Source organism: Salmo salar, chromosome 03 (assembly GCF_965601325.2).
Source record: "Salmo salar chromosome 03, fSalSal1, whole genome shotgun sequence".
Taxonomy (NCBI): Eukaryota; Metazoa; Chordata; class Actinopteri; order Salmoniformes; family Salmonidae; genus Salmo; species Salmo salar.
Genome location: NC_138293.1, coordinates 21,585,895 through 21,608,306, shown reverse-complemented (window position 1 = coordinate 21,608,306; position 22,412 = coordinate 21,585,895). Strand labels below are relative to the sequence as shown.

Genomic DNA, 22,412 nt, shown 5'->3' with positions numbered 1-22,412 from the left:
CTGGTACCCTAGTTTATATATTTTTTTAAAACACTTCCTCGTGGGCTTCGTTGCCATAGAAACGCTAGCTTCAAGACAATTCTACTCAAGACTGTCATAGCTAATAGGGATCCAGCTTGTCAAATTGACATCAAAAGTTTCCTTTTTTTTTTGCATTTTAGCTAACCCTAACCCTTTTCCTAACCTAATTCTCCTAACCTGCTGCCTTAGGACCGTTGTGAGGGGCACTCTTTGTCTGTGATGGAATGTACAGGTGTTATGTATGTATGTATGTATGTATGATACATACATACGACATACATACAGACTACATACAGACATACATACATACATACATACATACATACATACATACATACATACATCATACATACATACATACATACATACATCATACATACATACATACACATAATCATTCAAAAGACATCCACAAGAATCTATATAATCCCCATAACTATGAATGAAACAGAATGAACACATACATATATGATCATTTTTATACCAATCACAAACTTGCATTTTCTTGACAAGGCCAAATTACAAATAAATAAGGAACGAGACACTTGTGACAAGGCCAGTAACCCACACAAAAGGAGAATGATAAAGAGCCCAAAACCTGGTCAATAACAAAGAGGTATTACACCTGTACAACTGGTATATCTTCATAAGCTTTGATCATATTAACCTTTCCCCTCCCAACATATGTACAGTACGAAAAACAATAGGAGTGGTCAAATTCATCTGTACACCACACTGATGTACTGAAGGATGCCTAAGTAGTTTGTGGATGACGTCACTACTAGGACACGTTATGTATATATATGTGTATCCTCAAGAGACAAACACTCGGACAAAGCACTTTGTATATTCCTATGAACCATGTAGAAATCTTCTGACCCGTGTAACAAGGCAACCCACCAATTGTAGGCTGGTATGGGATAGCAGAGCAGCGGACTGGATCGACTGGTTCGGAGTCGAATACAATGAACCAATGAAATGTCCAGAGAAGGAAATATCAGGAAATGTAAAAAGGAAAATAGCCTGCATCTGGGTTCCCCATTCGTAAACGGTAGCAGTATTTTAGACTACTCTCAAAACAGGGGAGTGTTTGAATGCTGATATATTCCAAGCGATATCGAATATCTGAGAAGGGGACTTTCTTTGACTTTGTTCATCAAGTTCATACTATCAGTGGATTTGTGAGTGTACCAGAGCTGTATTCTCACAGATAACGAGTATAAATCATTCAAATTCACCAGACTAAACTGGCTTTAGACTTCACAATATTATCTGCCCAAAATTGTTGACAAATCAAGTGATGAAATGTTTAATTGGAACAACAGTTGAGACTAAGGATAACCACTAGTGTTATTGACCCTTGTAAAAACATTTTTTTTTTAAATGAACACAATACAATATGGCAGCCTATACATAAGATATGTATGATGTTTTTGATCTTCCTGAAATTAAACCCATAGAAAGGTCCTTTTGGGGAAGGATGTCTGGCATACCTTTGAAATGCGTATCCAAAATAACTTGACAAATACCTAATCAAAGTTGGGAAATGTTGGCCTTATCGATAAAACTATAAATGTAAATATATTCACGAGGAATCATGTAACCCAAATCACTTTCTGTTCACCTGTAGTGCCTTTTTCTTCATCATTAGCTAAAAGTTCCCATCCAATTGGTGACAGATTTTCATGCAAATATTCTAAAATCTGCATAAAAAGACCTTGTGCAGTTTCCCCACCAGTGTTTCCATCAAATTGACTTGTTGTGGACAAAAGGCTGTGCATGATGACATAGTGCACATAAAAAATTACACCGCATTTTAAACTGTACTGATGGTTTTGCCACAAAAAATGTTGTGTTATATGGTGAATGCGCACACTGGGCTTGGCACTTGCGCTCTAAACAACAGCTTGCGGATAAAGTGCGGGTATAGCCTACACATGAGATTATTAGGGACAAAAGAGTGAGATTATTTTTATTTGTGGAACGGCAGCCAGTCATCGATAATCAAGTCACAAGAATAAGATGCTCAATATTTATTAGAAAGGAGCATCAAGCTCATCACTGTGCACTTTCACCACCCTGTGAAGTTAATCATAACTTATTTCATCTGTAGCCTAATAAACTACATGCTTTTCCGAGTGTGGTCCTCCCACCACAACAACATTCCATTGCACGACTCCCAAGTTTACTTAGACATGATGGTTATTACATCAATATTTGCGCATAAAGGTGTTTCCAACGCCATAATTAGTTTTAGACACAAAAAGTTCCCACACAAGGCGTATTTAGTTGTCAACATTTGGAAAGTTAACCGACAAATTTCCTGTTTCCATCAGGCCTGTCGTGACATTTTTTATCTGACATGTACTTTACTCGCATAAGAAGCTCGGATGGAAACCTGATTAGTGTCTTTTTCTTTTACAACATTTAAGGCCAAAATATTAAGTCTTCACTACAGAGTTCCCAATATAATTGGGTATCGTCATCGCCACAGTACTTTCACAATCCAGAAGAATTGATATTTAGTCATAATACTGCCAACAAATCTGATTAAATTTAAGATGATTGAATTCAGATTACATTTCTGTTGGCACTAATATCACTCCATAGAGACTACGCTACTACTTGTATAGCAATGTTTACTGTCTGCCCATCTGTCTGTCTGGAAAGAGACAGGCCCGCACCCACACATCCATACACTGTGGAGGGGCTCTCTCTCTGTGCATTTTTCCATTACGTCATTTAGTTTTAGAATTTGTGTTCCGTGTAAGTATTGCACATTTAATCTGTATTTCATCAATCATAGTAACAGAGCTGTAACATAGAAATAGGATGATGTATTACTGTAATATCAGCAGGGGCCGATGGAGTAGACAGTGCTAGTGTATGACACACAAAGTCTTCCAAACAGCTATCAAAAAGACAAACAACTACAGATCTGGACTACGAGTCATTGGTTCTCTTGGAGACATGCTTGAGTTACATTGGTCATCATCATTTTCAGGAGTAACATGGCAGGTTTGAGCCAATTTTACATGGTTTTGTGGTTTACGGTGCCAGATAGTTCATGTGATATGGTTTATGGAGCTACAGACCTGGTATAGCAGCATACGGTGTAGGTAGGTACCATTGTTTTACTGGAGAAAACGTTGAAAGGTAACAGACTGACACAGGTCATGTGAGTGGGCATCCAGTGGGCTTCAGAACAAGGGGAACTTGGAACAAGCTCAGGGCAGTGAGTATACACATACACACACACACACACACACACACACACACACACACACACAAACCCAAACCCAAACATCAGCACACGCACAAACCACACACACCCGTAGCTGTACGTTTGGACATTATTATATATACACTACTGTTCAAAGGTTTAGGGTCCCTTAGAAGGCCAGCATCCCGAGGTCGCCTCTTCACTGTTGACGTTGAGACTGGTGTTTTGCGGGTACCATTAAATTAAGCTGCCAGTTGAGGACTTGTGAGGCGTCTGTTTCTCAAACTAGACTTTCTAAAGTACTTGTCCTCTTGCGCAGTTGTGCACCGGGGCCTCCCACTCCTCTTTCTATTCTGGCTAGGGCCAGTTTGCGCTGTTCTGTTAAGGGAGTAGTACACAGTGTTGTACGAGATCTTCAGTTTCTTGGCAATTTCTCAGAACAAGAATAGACTGATGAGTTTCAGAAGAAAGTTATTTGTTTCTGGCCATTTTGAGCCTGTAATCGAACCCACAAATGCTGATGCTCCAGATACTCAACTGGTCTAAAGAAGGCCAGTTGTATTGCTTCTTTAATCAGAACAACAGTTTTCAGCTGTGCTAACATAATTGCAAAAGGGTTTTCTAATGATCAATTAGCCTTTTAAAATAATAAACTTGGATTAGCTAACACAACGTGCCATTGGAACACAGGAGTGATGGTTGCTGATAATTGGCATCTGTACGCCTACGTAGATATTCCATAAAAAAAATGTTGCAGTTTCCAGCTACAATAGTAATTTACAACATTAACAATGACTACACTGGAAAATGATGTGGATATATTGAAGCAACATCTCAAGACATCAGTCAGGAAGTTAAAGCTTGGTCGCAAATGGGTCTTCCAAATGGACAATGACCCCAAGCATACTTCCAAAGTTGTGTCAAAATGGCTTAAGGACAACAAAGTCAAGGTATTGGAGTGGCCATCACAAAGCCCTGACCTCAATCCTATAGAAAAATGTGTGGGCAGAACTGAAAAGCATGTCAGAAGGAAGGCCCAAAATTCACCCAACTTATTGTGGGAAGCTTGTGGAAGGCTACCCAAAACATTTGACCCAAGTTAAACAATTTAAAAAGGCAATGCTACCAAATACTAATTGAGTGTATGTAAACTTCTAACCCACTGGGAATGTGATGAAATAAATAAATCAATCATTCTCTCTACTATTATTCTGACATTTCACATTCCTAAAATAAAGTGGTGATCCTAACTGACCTAAGACAGGGAATTTTTACTAGGATTAAATGTCAGAAATTGTGAAAAACTTAGTTCAAATGTATTTGGCTAAGGTGTATGTAAACTTCCGACTTCAACTGTATGTATGTATGTATGTATGTATGCATGTATGCGCACACACACACAGGCCCCTGCTGGTTAAGTGATAGAAATGAATAAGAGCCTCAGTAGGATTGACAGCCCATGATGACAAGTTGCCCTTAGGCACAGATCAAGGATCAGCTTATCGTCTCCACAACCTAACCTCAACCACAGGGGAGACAAGAAAAACTTAGATCAGCTTTGGGGGCAACTTCATCCTACTTCCCTGTAGCCACCCTGGACATTTCACCTCACCATCATTACTAACCTGGTCCCAGATCAGTTCTTCTTGCTCTGGTTAACTCATGACATCCCAATAATAGTCAGAGGATCTTGGATCAGACTACATTATTTATAGTGTTGGGGAGAAGTGAACTACATGTAATTTAACTGCATTTTGCAGTAGCTTAGTGGTGAACTAAATTCAAAATGTAGGTAGTGTATTCACTAGTTCATAACTTTTTTGCCATGTAGTGGTATAGCTAACTACTGGAACTAGGCTACATAAATGTATTTTCCCCAAAAAATGTAGTATGGCGGAAGTAGGCAAGAATTTCCTTTTTCAGCATCAGATCTGCCTAATTATCCCTTGAACCAGTTTGTTTTTAATAGGCTAATTTACACATTCTGTTAACATTGACTCCAGAGTCATCTGTCTTGCAATTTGTAGTCACTGACATTTCAGATATGCTAAATTTTTACAAAGTAGTTTGGATGTAGTGAACTACTTCAGTTAAGTAGAATATAGTTTTCTTAAGGGGAGCTGTAGTGTAGCTTAACTTCTTCCAGTGTGAAGTAATTGGTAACTTGGTAAACTATATTTTCAGAGTAGTTTCCCCAACACTGATTATTTATGACAAACAGGTTCTACGAGCCAACCCAGGCACATCACATTAGCCCATAGCCAGCCACAGAGGAACAGAGCCAGAAGGAGATTACATCACTAACACACAGTAAAAGAGTGACAGGACTTCATCTAGTCAAATCACTTAACACATACTCTTCCATAGAATAGAACCAATAGAGAAATGGAATAGAACCAGGAGAAAAACTGAGGAAATTCACACACAAAAAAAAGAGGAAAAGAGTAACAAAATGTCAGTTTGGTAATCAATATAAATGAGAAACAAACCGTTCAGAAAAATATAAGAAAAGCAAATTAAGAACGCGAGTTGCTTTTTAAAAAATCTCTCATGGCTTCACAACACTGACTTCTCTCAGACACAAGATGTTCATTGAATGGGCTTCGGAAGCGAATGAAGATAAACCGTTTACGTTAAAAGAATCATAATGAAACATGAACAGAACAACAAATATCACTACACCCCAAAAAAAACATATACAAGAAAAGAGATCCCTGCATAGACTCAAACCTGGATAGGGGACATTTTAACCGACAGGCCTCCTTTTTCAGGGTCATATTCATTGGTGTTTACTGTAGCAAAACATTTTTCAACGGAAAACAAGTGTTTCTTATTGGACAAGTTTAGGTAGTCGTTCCCTGTTTCAGTCAGTTTTCTTCCGTTTGGTACCTAATGAACACAACTCAGGCCACAGTAACACAACAAACCAGTCTCCCATCAGGTGTCTGGACTACACACACATCCCAAAGTGTGTGTGTGTGTGTGTGTGTGTGTGTGTGTGTGTGGGGGGGGGGGGGCATGGACATAGTGCCGAAGCAGTCTTTTGTACAAACTTGTCATTTCCTGTGTCTCCGCCGGGTCATGTCAACGATGCCACCGTCATCATAGCAACACACAGACCCAGAAAAACCTTTGAAGAAGAGAAGCAATGGATGTTGCTCCAACTGGCTTGGCCTCTCCGTCTTTGTTGGGGGTCTGGATTGACTGACAGAGTTCTTTTCCAGAGTTCTTTTCCGTTTGATTGTAACTAGTCGGAAGGGAAGTCAAGAGGTTGAGGAAGTACAATGGGTCATTCCTTCTCTCTCTGTGTGTGTGTGTGTGTGTGTGTGGGGGGGGGGAACTTGCCGCCGTACATCCTCTCCAGTCTCCATGTCATCTTGGTAGTGTTTTTTTTAGATTCCTTGCATATGTCTTTACCTGTGTGTGTCTTAAAGAGAGTGTGTGTTTGTTACTTGCCACCATACATCCTTTCGATGTCATCCTGGTAATGTGATTTGAGCTCCTTGCGTTTGAGTTTGAATGCATCCGTAACCAGGCCAGTCTCTGGGGTCCAGGGCTCTGCACTAAGACGGATCTTCTTAGGGATCTCAAAGCGCTCAAGTTTGGCTGTGGGAAACAACACTGCACTTTAGAGACGTCATGGCCATTAAGATGGGTGAGGGTTAGGAGGAGAAACAATACTCTTGATACAACCAGAAACTCCTTTCCTCCCTCCATCAGTCTCCCCTTTCTCCATTTCCTCTTCCCTCCCCAGTCTTCCCTAACTAATGCTTACTTTCCTCCCTCCATCCCTTCCCACCCCACCATCCTACCTGACAGGGCGGCCTCGGTGATGATGCGGAGGACGTCTCTTTCCATGTCAGGGTTGTTACAGATCTCCTCCCAGCTGCCCCGTAACCCTCTCTGCTCCGCCAGCACTGTCAGCTGCTTTTGATTGGGCACCACAAAGCCAATCACATATGACTGGTCACTAAGAGAGGAGAGAAGTAGCATTCGTTTTATTAAGCCAATACAGTAGATCTGTATTTCCTTTTTATATTATTAGAATAATAAGAATACTATGAGTTAATAAAGGTTGAGATTGAAAGAGGAGTCAGAATAGGATAGAGCAGTGGTTCCCAACCTAGGGGTCACCAAAGTGTCCTAGGGGAATAGCAGGGCCTCATTGATTTGAGGGAGGGGCTTCACTTTGAATGGGAATTACAATATTACAACATATTTGGTAGGGAAACATCAAATAATGGGCAAGACTTGATTTCACAGATTATTACCATGTAATAGCATACCCAACAATGGATATGTTAAACTACATAGAATTACAGGAACCTGGTGGTGCATTTAACACATCTCATTGAAATAGGGGTCCATGGGGGGAAAAGGTTGGGAACCCCCAGGATATAGGATGGAGAGAGAGAACATGGATGGCACAGACAGGAGATGGAGACATGGTGACAGAAATAGAGATGGAAAGAGTTGACAAAGAGACAGATAATAAGGGAACAGCAGATAAGTCTGACAACACAGCAGACTGGCAAACACAGTAAATTTGGAAATCACGTAACTAAACAAAAATAAACTATACTATGGAACTAAGATAAATTATATAAATAATGATAGTATTTAGCTCTGGAGTACTTTAAATTAGGCAAAAAAGCAAACTCAGCTCCATCCTTCATTGAGGCAGATGGCTTGTTCATAAAACCCTTTGATATTGCTAACCACATTAACTTTTTTGTTGACAAGATTAGCAAACTTAATTTGACAGGCAAACAACAAATGCTGAGCCTTGATATTCATGCATAATGGACCAAATAATGAAAGACAAGCACTGTAGTTTTGAGTCCCAGGTGAAACAATAGTTGCTATCTATAAATAAGGACAAACCACCTGGTACCGACAACCTGGGTGGTAAATTGCTGAGGTTGGTAGCGGAATACATTGCGACTCCTGTTTGCCACATCTTCAATTAAAGCCTAGAAAACAGAGTGTGCGCCCAGACAAGGAACGAGGCAAAGGTCACCGCTACTCAAGAATAGCAGAGCTCCCTTTAATGGTTCAAACAGCCTGTTACAAGTGCTTAGTAAACTTTTGGAAAAATGTGTGTTTGATCAAATAGAATGTTATTTTACAGAAAACAAATTAACAACAGACTTTCAGCATGCTTATAGGAAGGGCACTCAACAAGGTCGGCACTGACACAAATGACTGATGATTGGCTGAAATAAATTAATAGTAAGAAGATTGTGGGAGCTGTTTTGTTAGACTTCAGTGCAGCTTTTGATGTCATTGATCATAACCTATTGCTGAAATAACATAGGTGTTATGGATTTGCATCTTCTGCCTTATTATGGATTGAGTTACTTATCTAATAGAACACAGAGGGTTTTCATTAATGTAAGCCTCACTCATGCAAATTCAGTTGACTGTGGTGTGCCGCAGGGCAGCCAGCTAGGGTTATTATTGATTTCTGTTTTTACAAATGACATTCCACCGACTTTGAATAAAGCCTGTGTGTCTGTACGCTGATGTCTCAACAGTATACGCGTCGGCAGCAGTAGTAAAATAAATAACTGAGGCACTTAACATAGAGCTCCAGTCAGTTTTAGATAGGGGAACTAGCAATAGGCTGGTGCTAAATATCTCAAAAACTAAAAGCTAGCTAACAATAAAGCCACTAAAAGAAATAGATAAAAGAACACCTTAAGGGGACTGTGAAGAGACAGCTATTTTATATATATATATTTTATTGTCATTTGCACTGTACTATGTATTAGACCTAGATAGTGTGTCACTTTTCCCAGATTTTGTTACATTACAGCCTTAATCTAAAATTGATTAAATACATTTTATTCCTGTTTCCATTGATCATCCTTGATGTTTCTACAACTTGATTAGAGTTCACCTGTGGTAAATTCAATGGATTGGACATGGTTTGGAAAGGTACACATCTGTCTATATAAGGTCCCACAGTTGACAGCGCATGTCAGAGCAAAAAAACCAAGTCATGAAGTTGAAGGAATTGTCCATAGAGCTCCGAGACAGGATTGTGTCGAGGCACAGATCAGGGGATGGGTATTGAAGGTCCCCAAGAAGCATTGAAGGTCCCCAAGAACGGTGGCCTCCATCATTCTTAAATGGAAGAAGTTTGGAACCACCAAGACTCTTCCTAGAGCTGGCCGCCTGGCCAAACTGAGCAATCTGGGGAGAAGGGCCTTGGTCAGGGAGGTGACCAAGGACCCGATGGTCACTCTGACAGAGCTCCAGAGTTCCTCTGTGGAGATGGGAGAAGCTTCCAGAAGGTCAACCATCTCTACCAATCAGGCCTTAATGTTAGAGTGGCCCGACAGAAGCCACTCCTCAGTAAAAAGCACATGGCAGCCTACTTGGAGTTTGCCAAAAGGCACCTAAAGGACTCTCAGACCATGAGTAACAAGATTCTCTGGTCTGATGAAACCAAGATTGAACTCTTTGACCTGAATGCCAAGCGTCACGTCTGGAGGAAACCTGGCACCATCCCTACGGTGAAATTTAAAAAAAGCATGGTGGTGGCAGCATCATGCGGTGGGGATGTTTTTCAGCAGGTGTTCACACCTATCTGTTTTCTGTTTGGAAATAAATGCACTTTATGTATCTAGTCCCCCCATTTGAAGGATTCAAGTATTTGGACAAATTCACTTATAGTTTATTAAAGTAGTCAAAAGTTTAGTATTTCGTTCCAAATTCCTAGCACGCAACACATTTATGGGATGCATTTGCAGTTTGTTTGTTTGCGTTTCAGATTATGTCATGCCCAATGCTAAATAATGTAGCGTCATTTTTATTCACAATTCAGTTGTGATTATCCGTAATCATGGTTGCATCCACATTACTGTAGAAGTGTTCAGAAACATTCTAGTCTTATTTACAATAAAAGTGTCTCCAAAATGGCTCAATACATCATTTACCATTCATTTCTATTGGGCACAAAATAATCCAAAACACAACCCAAACAAACTGAAAATGCATCCAACAAGTTTGCAGTCACAAGCTTGATTTAGTTATTGCCTGCAATGCCTGGAAACAAATAGTCAACTTTTGACTACTTATAAGTGAATTTGTCTTAACACCTTCAAATGGGGGGACTAGATACATAGTGCTTTCATTTCTAAACAGTAAAACAGATATTTATGAAAATACCCTCATATATAAGGTGACATTCTGTACTGTCGCCTCATATGAGACATTTGATCTCAAATCCAAAATGCTGAGGTATAGCGCCAAATGAATAGTTTCAGTTTCACCGTCCATATAAATAGGTAGGGGAGTGAATATATAGAGAGTCTAGTCACACGGGTGGAATATACAGTAATATGTGCATTGTTACCTGTTTGCGTAAGCACAGATGTTGTCTACGAAAGGGCAGTTCTTCAGCATGGCCTCCACCTTCCCCAGAGACACATACTCCCCAGCCTGGAGCTTCACCAGGTCCTTCTTACGGTCTACACAAGAGGAACACACTGTTAGACACACACACACCACAATCCCCCTTCCACTACTGATGAGATAACATGTTCTGCGCCTAAGCTAGGGGTCTCTAGTCTAGAATGTTCTCTTGGTCGCCTGGTTCGTCACCGATGATCTTGAGGCAGCCGTCAGGGTGGAGCTCCCCGATGTCTCCCGTACAGAACCAGCGCTGGCCGTTGCTGTCCACGAAGAAGTCCTCGCGGTTCTTCACCTCGTTCTTGTAGTAACCCATGGTCACATTGGGCCCGCCGATCACAATCTCACCTCTTGGGTTGGGCTTGTCTGTGCTGTAGTAACCGCCTGGGGAAGAGAAGGAGATGTAGACTCTCTTCCAATACAAGTTTCATTCACCCAAGCCCCCAACCCCACAAACATCCACCCTCCAGTCTCACCTGTCCTCTTCCCAGCCCTCCCCTACTATTACCCATTCTACAGTCCCAACGCCATGTACTCACCCTCTTCCCAGCCCTCCCCTACTATTACCCATTCTACAGTCCCAACGCCATGTACTCACCCTCTTCCCAGCCCTCCCCTACTATTACCCATTCTACAGTCCCAACGCCATGTACTCACCCTCTTCCCAGCCCTCCCCTACTATTACCCATTCTACAGTCCCAACGCCATGTACTCACCCTCTTCCCAGCCCTCCCCTACTATTACCCATTCTACAGTCCCAACGCCATGTACTCACCCTCTTCCCAGCCCTCCCCTACTATTACCCATTCTACAGTCCCAACGCCATGTACTCACCCTCTTCCCAGCCCTCCCCTACTATTACCCATTCTACAGTCCCAACGCCATGTACTCACCCTCTTCCCAGCCCTCCCCTACTATTACCCATTCTACAGTCCCAACGCCATGTACTCACCCTCTTCCCAGCCCTCCCCTACTATTACCCATTCTACAGTCCCAACGCCATGTACTCACCCTCTTCCCAGCCCTCCCCTACTATTACCCATTCTACAGTCCCAACGCCATGTACTCACCCTCTTCCCAGCCCTCCCCTACTATTACCCATTCTACAGTCCCAACGCCATGTACTCACCCTCTTCCCAGCCCTCCCCTACTATTACCCATACTACAGTCCCAACGCCATGTACTCACCCTCTTCCCAGTCCTTGAGGGTGATCTCAGAGCAGACCAGAGGAGCTCCGACCCGGCCTGTGCTGTAGTCCCACACTGACACAGAGAGTGAAAAAATAAGTGTGAGAACATAGCATAGCACACTAGTGTGTACAATCACTTGGCTTTCTCTCTATCACGCCCCATCCCGCTCTCCCAGGCAGCGGGAGTCTACATACTACCCTCTCCTTCATCCTCCCTCTACCCTCCCTCTTACTCTCGCTGATGGTGCCAGCTCCGCAGGTCTCGGTGAGGCCGTAGCCCTGGCCCACGGGACAGCAGAGGCAGATGTTCATGAAGCGCTGGGTGGCGGCAGAAAGGGGCGCTCCGCCCGACAACAGCACCCGCATGTGACCTCCTAATAAGGAGCGCACCTTCCTAAACACCAGACTGGAGAGAGAGCGGTGGGGGGAGAGAGAAAAAAAGACGACAGGAAAGAGGATATGACAGTGAGTCAGAGGATACAGAGCCTTCAGAAAGTATTCACACCCCTGACTTTTTCCCACATTTTGCTGTTACAGCCTGAATTAAACATTAATTCCATTGAGATTTTTTGTCACTGGCCTACACACAATACCCCATAATGTCAAAGTGGAATTATGTTCTTTGAATGTTTTACAAATTCATAAAAAATGAAACGCTGAATTTTCTTGAGTCGATAAGTATTCAACCCCTTTGTTATGACGAGCCTAAATAAGTTCAGGAGTAAAAATGTGCTTAAGTCACATAATAAATTGCATGAACTCTGTGTGCAATAAGTGTTTAACATGATTTTTGAATGACTACCTCATCTCTGAACCCAACACATACAGATAGTAGTAAGGTTCTTTAGTCAAGCAGTGAATTTCAACACAGATTCTACCACAAAGGCCAGAGAGGTTTTCCAATGCCTCGCAAAGAAAGGCACCTATTGGTAGATGGGTAAAAAAAAAAAAAAAGCAGACATTGAATATCCCTTTGAGCATAATTAAGTTATTAATTACACTTTGGATGGTGTATCAATACACCCAGTCACTACAAAGATACAAGCGTCCTTCCTAACTCAGTTGCCGGAGAGGAAGGAAACCGCTGAAGGATTTCACCATGAGGCCAATGGTAACTTTAAAACAGTTACCGAGTTTGATGGATGTGATAGGACAAAACTGAGGATGGCTCAACTACATTGTAGTTACTCCACAATACTAACCTAATTGACAGAGTGACAAGAAGGAAGCCTGTCCAGAATACAAATGTTCCTGAGTGGCCGAGTTACAGTTTTGACTTAAATCTACTTGAAAATCTATGGCAAGACCTAAAAATGGTTGTTTAGCAATGACCAACAACCAATTTCACAGAGTTTGAAGAATTTTGAAAATAATAATGGGCAAATGTAAAATAAGGGTTAAATAAAAATTAAAAATTAAAACAATGTGTGGAAAGACACACCCAGAAAGACAGCTGTAATTGCTGCCAAAGGTGCTTCTACAAAGTATTAACTGAAAGGTGTGAATACTTACGTAATTTAGATATTTCTGTATTTGCAACAAATTCTAAAAACATGTTTTCACTTTGTCATTATGGGGTATTGTGTGTAGATGGTTGAGAAAACATTTTCTTAATCCATTTTGAATTCAGGCTGTAACAAAATGTGAAATAAGTCAATGGGTGTGAATACTTTCTGATGGCTCTGTAACTATAACACCAAGGCAAACAACAAGTCATTCACCACACAGTAAAAATATGTGTGAACCTTATGTTTCTTTTTAATGCAAGAACCCCCCCACAGCAACGCCCCAAGCTATATCGAGAGTATTGGTTTGTTTGTTGTGCGCACCACTGAGCAAGTGAAAGGGGAAAAAGTGAAATTATAGTCTATCAATCATTACTCATTCTGTGCGTGTGCACATGCATTTGTTTGCTGTGCAACAGGTGTGTGTGTTACCTGTCACAGAGCGGGGTCCTGTAGCCCTTGGTCATCTGTTCCATCTTATAGTTGTAGGCCAACACAAACAGGGTTCTCTGCACACTGCTCATCTCCTCCACCTTGGTCATCACATTCTTATAGATGCGATCCATGATTTCCTATAGGAGGGACAGAGAAGGAGAGAGGAAAAATACCACTTCAATTAAAGGGGCCATGCCAAAACGTTCTGTGTACCTTACTCAGGTCATAGAACTGGTGTTTAATTTAACTGAATATTAACCGTTTATATATTTTATGGTAGCTTTGGAGACAAGGACATGTAAAAGAGGTCTGATTTGGTGCTTACCGGTACAGCAGCCATGAGTGTAGGCTTCAGAACACTGGTGTCTCCTTTACTGCCCTTCTTAATCTTTGTCGACTGGGATGGAGAGAGAAGAGACAGAGGAAAGAGAGAGTGGATCAGTGAGAGGACAGAGAACAGGAGGAGAGCTTAGAAGAGATCTGGTGGTGGTGCTTGGCATGCGTGTGTGTGTGTGTGTGTGTACCTGGTCTGCTAGCGTCTGTGGGGAGGAGTATCCGATGCGGCAGCCGTGAGAGATACACACCATCTCTGCACTGAGCTCCAGAACATGAGCCAACGGTAGGTACCCAATGTAGGTGTCTGTCTCACTGCACGAATGGAAACAAAACCATTTTATCCAACAGCCAAACATACAGACACACAACATACTACAGAGGGAAGGAGACGCTGAGGAGGTGAGAGACGAGAGGAGAAAGAGAGAGAGGTTGACATACTATAGGGGAAAAGGTGGCAGAGAGAGAAAGAGAGAATAATGAAAAGAGAAAAAGAGAGACAGTGATCAGGGCACGAGGGGAAAGAGGCATTGAGAGAGAAAGAAAAAGGAGAGAGAATCTAGAAGACACCCTCGTGCTCTGTACGTACTCCAGGTCTGGGATGCGCTCTGCCATGCCCGTGATGCCCGCGATGATGTTGCTATGGGAGATCATCACACCCTTGGGGATGCCGGTGGAGCCACTGGTGTACATGATGACAGCGATGTCAGAGGGCAGGGGCTGCCGGCGTGCCACCGCCACTACACAGCCACAGAGAGGGAGAGGGAAGAAGCAGGTTAGAAGTCACACAGACCAAGACCTTCGGGTCAGAACATTGCACAATGCGGGAGCATCAGAGTACGGATATCTTTCTGTCAAGAGGGCACACACATAGCACAGGGCTAACACAATCTGATAGGCTGTGACAGAGAGGGTACATATCGCCATATGGGTACAGAGTCACTAAGAACACAGGGCAGAAGTACTGTACCGTGTCAGGCATCACATAGACCCCAACATAAAACCTACCCACCCACACTTTCCCTCCTTACTGTTGTCAGGTCTACCACCCAGCTCCTGCACGGCGACCAAGTTGTGGACCATGATGCCGCGGGGGAAGCCAGGCCAGCTGGTTGGCTTACTGTCCACCACGATGATGTGCTGCAACCGAGGCACCTCTAACAGGATGGCCTGGGAGGAGAGGGGAGGAGGAAAGGAGAGAAGGGGAGGAGAGAAGGGGAGCTTAAGTAGCTATTGACTGAGTAAGTCACGCGTGTTTGAGAGCGACTACGTTGCAGTTGGACAGACACACACAGCTTTAAGTACCATTAACACTTCAGGCATTGTAAATACGTGTGACTATAGGAAAGAAAAGAACTGGCTCTATGGATACAAAAAACAAAGAAATGTTAAACTTGTCCAACAATGTTATGAAAATACTGTAACCATCTGTACTGTTCAGAGAACTTCACACGCGCACACACACACACACACTTGCATATGCAGCCTACATTTGAAGCATCTCTTTGAGTATCCTATTCCTTTTCAGTTCTTCCTGTGCCAAATGTGTGCATAGCCCAGTCAGGGGACAAGTTATCAGGTTGCTAGGTAGCATATGACTAGCTAGCTAAACAAATTTTTAAAAAAGAGCGGCTCACGAGTAGTTTAAAACGGCCCGCGACACACGCACGAATCCGAAGAAAAGGTTAAAAAGGTTCCACGCGGCGAAGAAATGGAGATGCAATTAACAGCATCCCAAAACATTCAGCCGATAAACATGTCACGTGTTAACGCGTTATGAACACTAACTTTAACAGCCCTAGTTCCAATGCATATTCATGGGTGAAACGGATTCATAATGTGGGCATATTTCCAATATAAACATAATGCTGGTGTGTGTACCATCTAGTTTGACATAACAGAACATGGGATAACACCATTTAAAATGTGGGCATATTTCAATATCTGGCTAGAGTTTGTTCTGTCTCATATGGCATTGCAGGAAGTGATCAGGACAAGGCGAGCAGAGCCTACCATGAGACGGCTGTGTAGCAGGTCTTTGCTGGTGATGATGTGGGTGATCTCCGTTTCGTTGAGACCGTGGGCGATGGCCGCTCCGCCCAGAGTAGAGTACAACGTCACCACTGGTAGAATAACACACTGGGGTTAGAGATTCATCCTACGAAAGAAGGTGTGTGAGTGTGTTTCTGTGCCGTGTGTGTTTCTGTGCTGCTATAGTGTGTGTTACGGTCTGTCACATAACCACTCACGTGGGAAGTTGTATATGAAGCAGGCCTGTGCTGCTATCATCCACTCGGCCCTGGTCTCACAGAAGATGGCGATGTTACACTGAGGCCTCTGGCCCAGCGCGGCCAGACCACTGCCAAAACACACTGCTGCCTGGTAGGTCTCCTCGTACGACATCCACTGATACTCCCCTAGGATAACCTTCACAAATAACACATACTAGTAATGCCCTACTAAACAGTCACACAGCGACAGCACTATTATCCCAGAATGAACTATAAACAGAGTCTTACACGACCTCTGCAGCCTTCAAACGTGGTCAGACAGCGCCATCTAATATCCTCCTAGTTCTACTGCAACAGTAGTGAGGAGGCTTTCTCATGCACAACATAAAACACAACATAAATCACAACATATCACACATTACATCCAGAAAGCTATTCAAATCCACTTTTCCCCTGTCTTCCTCACCTTCTTGAAGACCTTCCCGTTGGGTTGGAGCTCGTCCTCCTCGTTCAGCACCTCTCTGGTGCCCAGGCAGTCCCTCTCTGGGAACCTGGTCGCCCCATGCACCATCACCTTGTCCAGGGTGTCCACCCCCAGGTGCAAGGACCACACCAGCTTCTGATGGATACCGCCCACCTGGTTGGTCGCCCGGTAAGGGCCCGCTGGACGCCCACTCACCGACCGCGCCTTGACCCGCCGTGCCCGGTCTAGGTTGGTGCCGGCACCCGAGAGGAAGTACCATGGCAGGAAGGTAATGAAAGAGCAGACCCAGACCACTGAGCGGAAGACTTGCAGCAGCAGCGGGTTCATGTCCTCTTTCAGTTTCATCTTGCAGGTCAGGGTTCAAGGGTCAGGGGGTGGAGTCAGTTGAGGTGGGCGGGGCAGGAAGGGTGAGGGACACACCCAGATACTTCTTTTGGAGACCGGTTGTGTTCCTTGTCATGCACTGGTGGTCCCTTTGGTGGATCTGCTTGATGGACTGACTAACAGACGCTGCTCGGTAGAAGACTCAGGTCACCTGTGTAGGGAGAGAACAGACAACACACGTCAGAGATGAAGACAGGCAGTGGAGCAGGAGGGATAGACAGATCAAATGTTGTTTTGTTTTTAAATGAGACTCAAACAAAACATTAGTAACGTACCAATACTGGTAGTCATGCTAGGCGAGCAGGTATCAGATAATACCTAATCAACGGTGAACCTACAGAACAACAACCAATCAACAATATGGCGTGCAGACAAAGCTCTACCAAACTGTATTGCTGGGTTCTGTGTCTTGCACCGTCCTGTGTTTGGGTCTGTATCCTATCTGCACCAGACAGCTGCAGGGACAGGGTGTAGACTGGCAGGAAAATGTGATAAATCAATGTCTGGGGAGGAGGCACATCCCTATCCTCTCCTCAGCAGCAGTATTCCTGTTCACTTCCTCTCTCGCTCTCTCTGGCACAAGGACACAAAGGCCAGGGGTGGGTGGGTCATTCATTTGGCACCAAATGGAAGAAACGGTGAGGGACTACCTAAACCTGTCCAATAAGAAATACAAATGTTTGTTATAAATGTTTTACTACGATGTGCACTAACGAATACGACCCGGGGTTGAGTTGGGCTTGGTGGGTCTCCGTTACACAGAGCATCACTGTGGTTGAAATAACAAACTGTATACAAAGGATATTCAGCCACTGCTAGGAAACAAATAAGTGGTCTATTGCAGTGAATAACAAACCAAAACCTTTAGGCCTACCCATGTCCATCCACACCTCTCTAAACCGTATCAGCAAATATTGCCTACTGTACCCTGGGCCTAATATCAGAATGACACTTCTTCAAATATTAACAAGGTGAATATCCCCATTCCCAAATAGGCTACAACATGTCAGTCCAGTCCACTATTTAAAGATTGAATCCGCATTTGAGGAAACCGTTTCTATTTGGTATTAAATAGAATGGCAACCTGCGCTACCAACTTTCTTTGTAATAATAACAACATTTTCTCCTACTACTACTAAGCTACTATTACTAGATAAGACTCCAGTGCATGGGGCTATGCTATTGTTTAAGGTTTGTAGAATCTCGTACTTATCTTTACGGTATTACTACCATCACAAATGCTTCATTGAAGAGATAACAGATTATATCCAAGATAACAGATTATATCCATACGGCAGTGATTCAACCATCTGTGGTTGTTTTGATCACATCTTAGCATCTCTTTCTGCAATAGTCGAGCCCTTTGCCTTATCTCAGTGTTCATGCTTCAAAACTAGGATTGGGTTCCATAACACATTGAGAGCATTGCTAATATACTTGAGCTAGATTTCCTCCCAAGAGATTTTGTTCCATAAAAAGTAATTAACCTCAAGGGAGACTATAGGCCTAGTTGTACATGTAGAGAAGTAGAATAACCCGGTCACACACACTTCCCTTAATAAGTAGGTATTCGTCCACGTTGTGTGGGAAGCTAGGCTGAGGCTAAGCTAACCCATGACCTTTCAGAAGAGAACTCTGTCTGTACCCTGGTCAATGATTGTGCATTCTTCACTCTTAAATCAGCAGCCTATGATGTTGATGAACAAACACATCACCAAGTCAGAATACTATAAGATAGTCAAGCTACTGATGCAAAGTACCACAGCTCTTCGTCAAAGTGCTGTTGATTCATTCACCAGAAATTCAAGGCTTTGTCACCCGAGACCAGATATACAGGTCCAGCCTCTATAGTAAAGAGGCTAGAGGTTAGGGCAATTACATGGTAATGGAGTGACACTGTGACTCAGATTTCTCACTTTAAAAATGTATGTCAAGCAAAAACCGATGACTGCAAAGTTCAACAAACACTACAACTCTGCAAATGGACAACTTTTAACAATTTCCACAGAAATGTGTACAAAAACACATTTACTTGAAGACCAGTGCAGATGCAAAGTTTGATAACAGAATCACAGCACAAACAGCCATTCTGTTACCAAACCTTGCATCTGCACCGTGTTCAAGTAAATGTGTTTTTTGTTACATTTTTTGGAAATTTGCAAATCATTGGTTTTTACTTGACATACAGTGCATTTGGAAAGTATTTAGGCCCCTTTACTACTTCCAGATTTTGTTACATCACAGCCTTAATCTAAAATGGATTAAATGTACTTTTTCCACATAATGACAAAGTAAAAACAGGTTTATAATATAAAAACAAAAAACAGAAATACCTTCATTATATAAGTATTCAGACCCTTTGCTATGAGACTCAAAATTGAGCTCAGGTGCATCCTGTTTCCAATGATCATCCTTGAGATGTTTCTACAATTTTATTGGGAGTCCACCTGTTGTAAATTCTCTTGATTGGACATGATTTGTAAAGGCACACGCCTGTCTATATAAGATACCACAGTTGACAGTGCTTGTCAGAGTAGTGCTCCGAGACAGGATTGTGTCTAGACACAGATCTGGGGAAGGATGGCCCAAAAAAATATGCAGCACTGAATGTCCCCAAGACCACAGTGGCCTCCATTATTCTTAAATTGAAGAAGTTTGGAACCACCAAGACTCTTCCTAGAGCTGGCCACCCGAACAAACTGAGCAATCGGGAGAGAAGGGACTTGGTCAGGGAGATGACCAAGAACAAAATGGTCACTCTGACAGAGCTCCAGAGTTCCTCTGTGGAGATGGTAGAACCTTCCAGAAGAACAACCATCTCTGCAGCACTCCACCAATCAGGCCTTTATGGTAGAGCACCCAGACGGAAGCCACCCCTCAGTAAAAGGCACATGACAGCCAGCTTGGAGTTTACCAAAAGCCACCTAAAGACTCTCAGACCATGAGAAACAAGATTCTCTGGTCTGATGAAACCAAGATTGAACTCTTTGGCCTGAATGCCAAGCTTCACATCTGGAGGAAACCTCGCACCATCCCTACGGTGAAGCATGGTGTGGGGATGTTTTTCAGCGGCTCCAGAGTGCTCAGGACCTCAGACTGGGGCGAAGATTCACTTTCCAACAGGACAACGACCCTAAGCACACAGCCAAGACAATGCAGGAGTGGCTTCAGGACAAGTCTCTAAATGTCCTTGAGTGGCCCAGCCAGAGCCTGGACATAAACCTGATCGAATATCTCGGGAAAGACCTAAAAATTACTGTGCCACGACACTCCCCATCCAACCTGATCGATCTTGAGAGGATCTGCAGAGAAGAATGAGAGAAACTCCACAAATACAGGTGTGCCAAGCTTGTAGCGTCATACCCAAGAAGACTCGGGGCTGTAATCGCTGCTTCAACAAAGTACTGAGTAAAGGGTCTGAATACTTATGTAAATGTATTACTTCAGATATTTATTTTTAATACATTTTCAAACATTTCTAAACCTGTTTTTGCTTTTTCATTATGGGGTAGATTGTTTTTTTCCCTCATCAATGTAATCAATTTTAGAATAAGGCTGTAACATAAAATGTAGAAAAAGTCAAGAGGTCTGAATACTTTCCAATTACACTGTACATTTTAAAGTGAAGAAAAAACGGCGTATCAGTGTCACTCTATTGCCATGGAATAGCCCGCTAACAACTGCCTAAGAAGACCAACCAGTCAGGTTTTAGGCTACTCTGTGTCTCCATGTACATGACTCATGACACCGTAATAATGGCTGGCAGACCATGTGGCTTAACGGGATGCAAACTGAAATTCAGGCCTAACAACACAGAAATATCTAGTTAGGCCTACTCCTGTAAAATGTACACAAATTAGTCCTTGTTTTTCATTATGGTTAGGGAAAGCCTAGGTCAAGTGGTTCTGGTCTCAAAAACAGTACTCTCAATCACCCAGAAGGCATGCTCTGCTGTGTAAACTGTCTACCTTCACTCGACCAGAATGTAAAGACAACATTCCTAGAGTCTTTGAGAGAGAGATAGTGTCTTGTTAATTAAATTTAAAAAAAGGTCAGATAATCTGGAGCAATCCACCACTGTCCACCAGCGTCATCATAAACACAGTTAGCACAACAGTTAACAATATGTGAAATATGGCTCATGTGGTGCCATAGCATTAGTTGCTGGCATACTGGCATAGGTTAATCAAATCAAAGTGCCTGACCATCCTAAATCCTGAACTGGGTCACACTGTCAGACCATAGCCATGTTATGCTACCGGTATGTTAGCTAGATAGATAAAACACAAAACATATAGCCTACGTTAGTTAGCTAACAAACAACCCTAATAAAATGCATTCAAAAGTGACATAAATGGGTAGATCAATACACTCAAAATGCCATGGAGAAGCCCTTTTGTCACAACCACCGTCTATGCTAACTACATAGCAGTTTACTTTAACGCTGCCAGACAAGTGGAGGGACGCAAGACAGCGCCTATCAAATGCTATCGACGTTAGCATCACCATCATCAACCCGGCATTACAGGTGTGCTGTGGATTAGAAAGACACACGGCTAGCTAACTAATACCAAATAAAAACGTTTTTATTTACGTAAAGCCATCTGGCATTAGTCTCATTTCAATTACAAAGAATAACATTTGATTATCTGTCGAGAGATGGGTAGCAAGCTACGAAACAGCATTACTAGCCAGCTAACGTTAGCTAGCTAACGTTGCAGCACATCTGCAAGAATCGAGAGCACAGACAATGCAATCTCACCTCTTCCTCGCCCGCTACTCTCGCGGCTCTTGGAATAATTTCGTCAATACACCAAAATCATTTGCTGGCTTTTGTCATCATGTCACGCCCAAACATCAAAGCTATGGTGCCAATCTATACATCAAACTAAGAGATTTTAGTGGAAATCTGCGGGCATCTATGGCCCTTGTTATCAGCCCGGAAGTGATGGGGAAAAAGTTGTCAAGACACCGAGGCAGTTCTCCTGTCTGCGATTGGACCGCTGAAAGTGGCGCGTGCTTGAGGCAGCAGTGATGTCAACGGGGTTACTGGCGTTCAGAGAGGAGGCCCTGCCGAATGTGCCGATAGTGATGATGATGATGTACCACTTCACGAGGGTCAGCACGCCAGAGCAAGGTCAGTGCAATGATCTGATGATCTATAAATGCCAATTTATGCTTGATCTG

General features: G+C 42.9%; 1 protein-coding gene across 2 annotated transcripts; it reads right to left on the bottom strand.

Moving 5' to 3' along the window:
* Positions 1 to 486: 486 nt before the first annotated feature.
* LOC106599520 (fatty acid CoA ligase Acsl3) lies at positions 487 to 22,203 on the bottom strand. Of its 2 annotated transcripts, XM_082973347.1 has the most exons (16): positions 21,988 to 22,194; positions 17,501 to 17,881; positions 16,824 to 17,376; positions 16,376 to 16,553; positions 16,140 to 16,249; positions 15,158 to 15,296; positions 14,716 to 14,866; positions 14,318 to 14,441; positions 14,119 to 14,190; positions 13,791 to 13,930; positions 12,087 to 12,259; positions 11,852 to 11,926; positions 10,856 to 11,047; positions 10,608 to 10,722; positions 7,057 to 7,214; positions 487 to 6,850 (listed from the first exon to the last, which is right to left on the bottom strand). In XM_082973347.1, the coding sequence occupies exons 3-16, from the start codon at positions 17,184 to 17,186 to the stop codon at positions 6,693 to 6,695; spliced, it is 2,148 nt and encodes a 715-aa protein (XP_082829473.1). In that variant the 5' UTR covers positions 17,187 to 17,376; positions 17,501 to 17,881; positions 21,988 to 22,194; the 3' UTR covers positions 487 to 6,692. The 2 variants fall into 2 exon arrangements, with proteins under 2 accessions (XP_082829473.1, XP_082829472.1); XM_082973346.1 differs by lacking the exon at positions 17,501 to 17,881 and having other exon boundaries at positions 21,988 to 22,203.
* Positions 22,204 to 22,412: the final 209 nt, after the last annotated feature.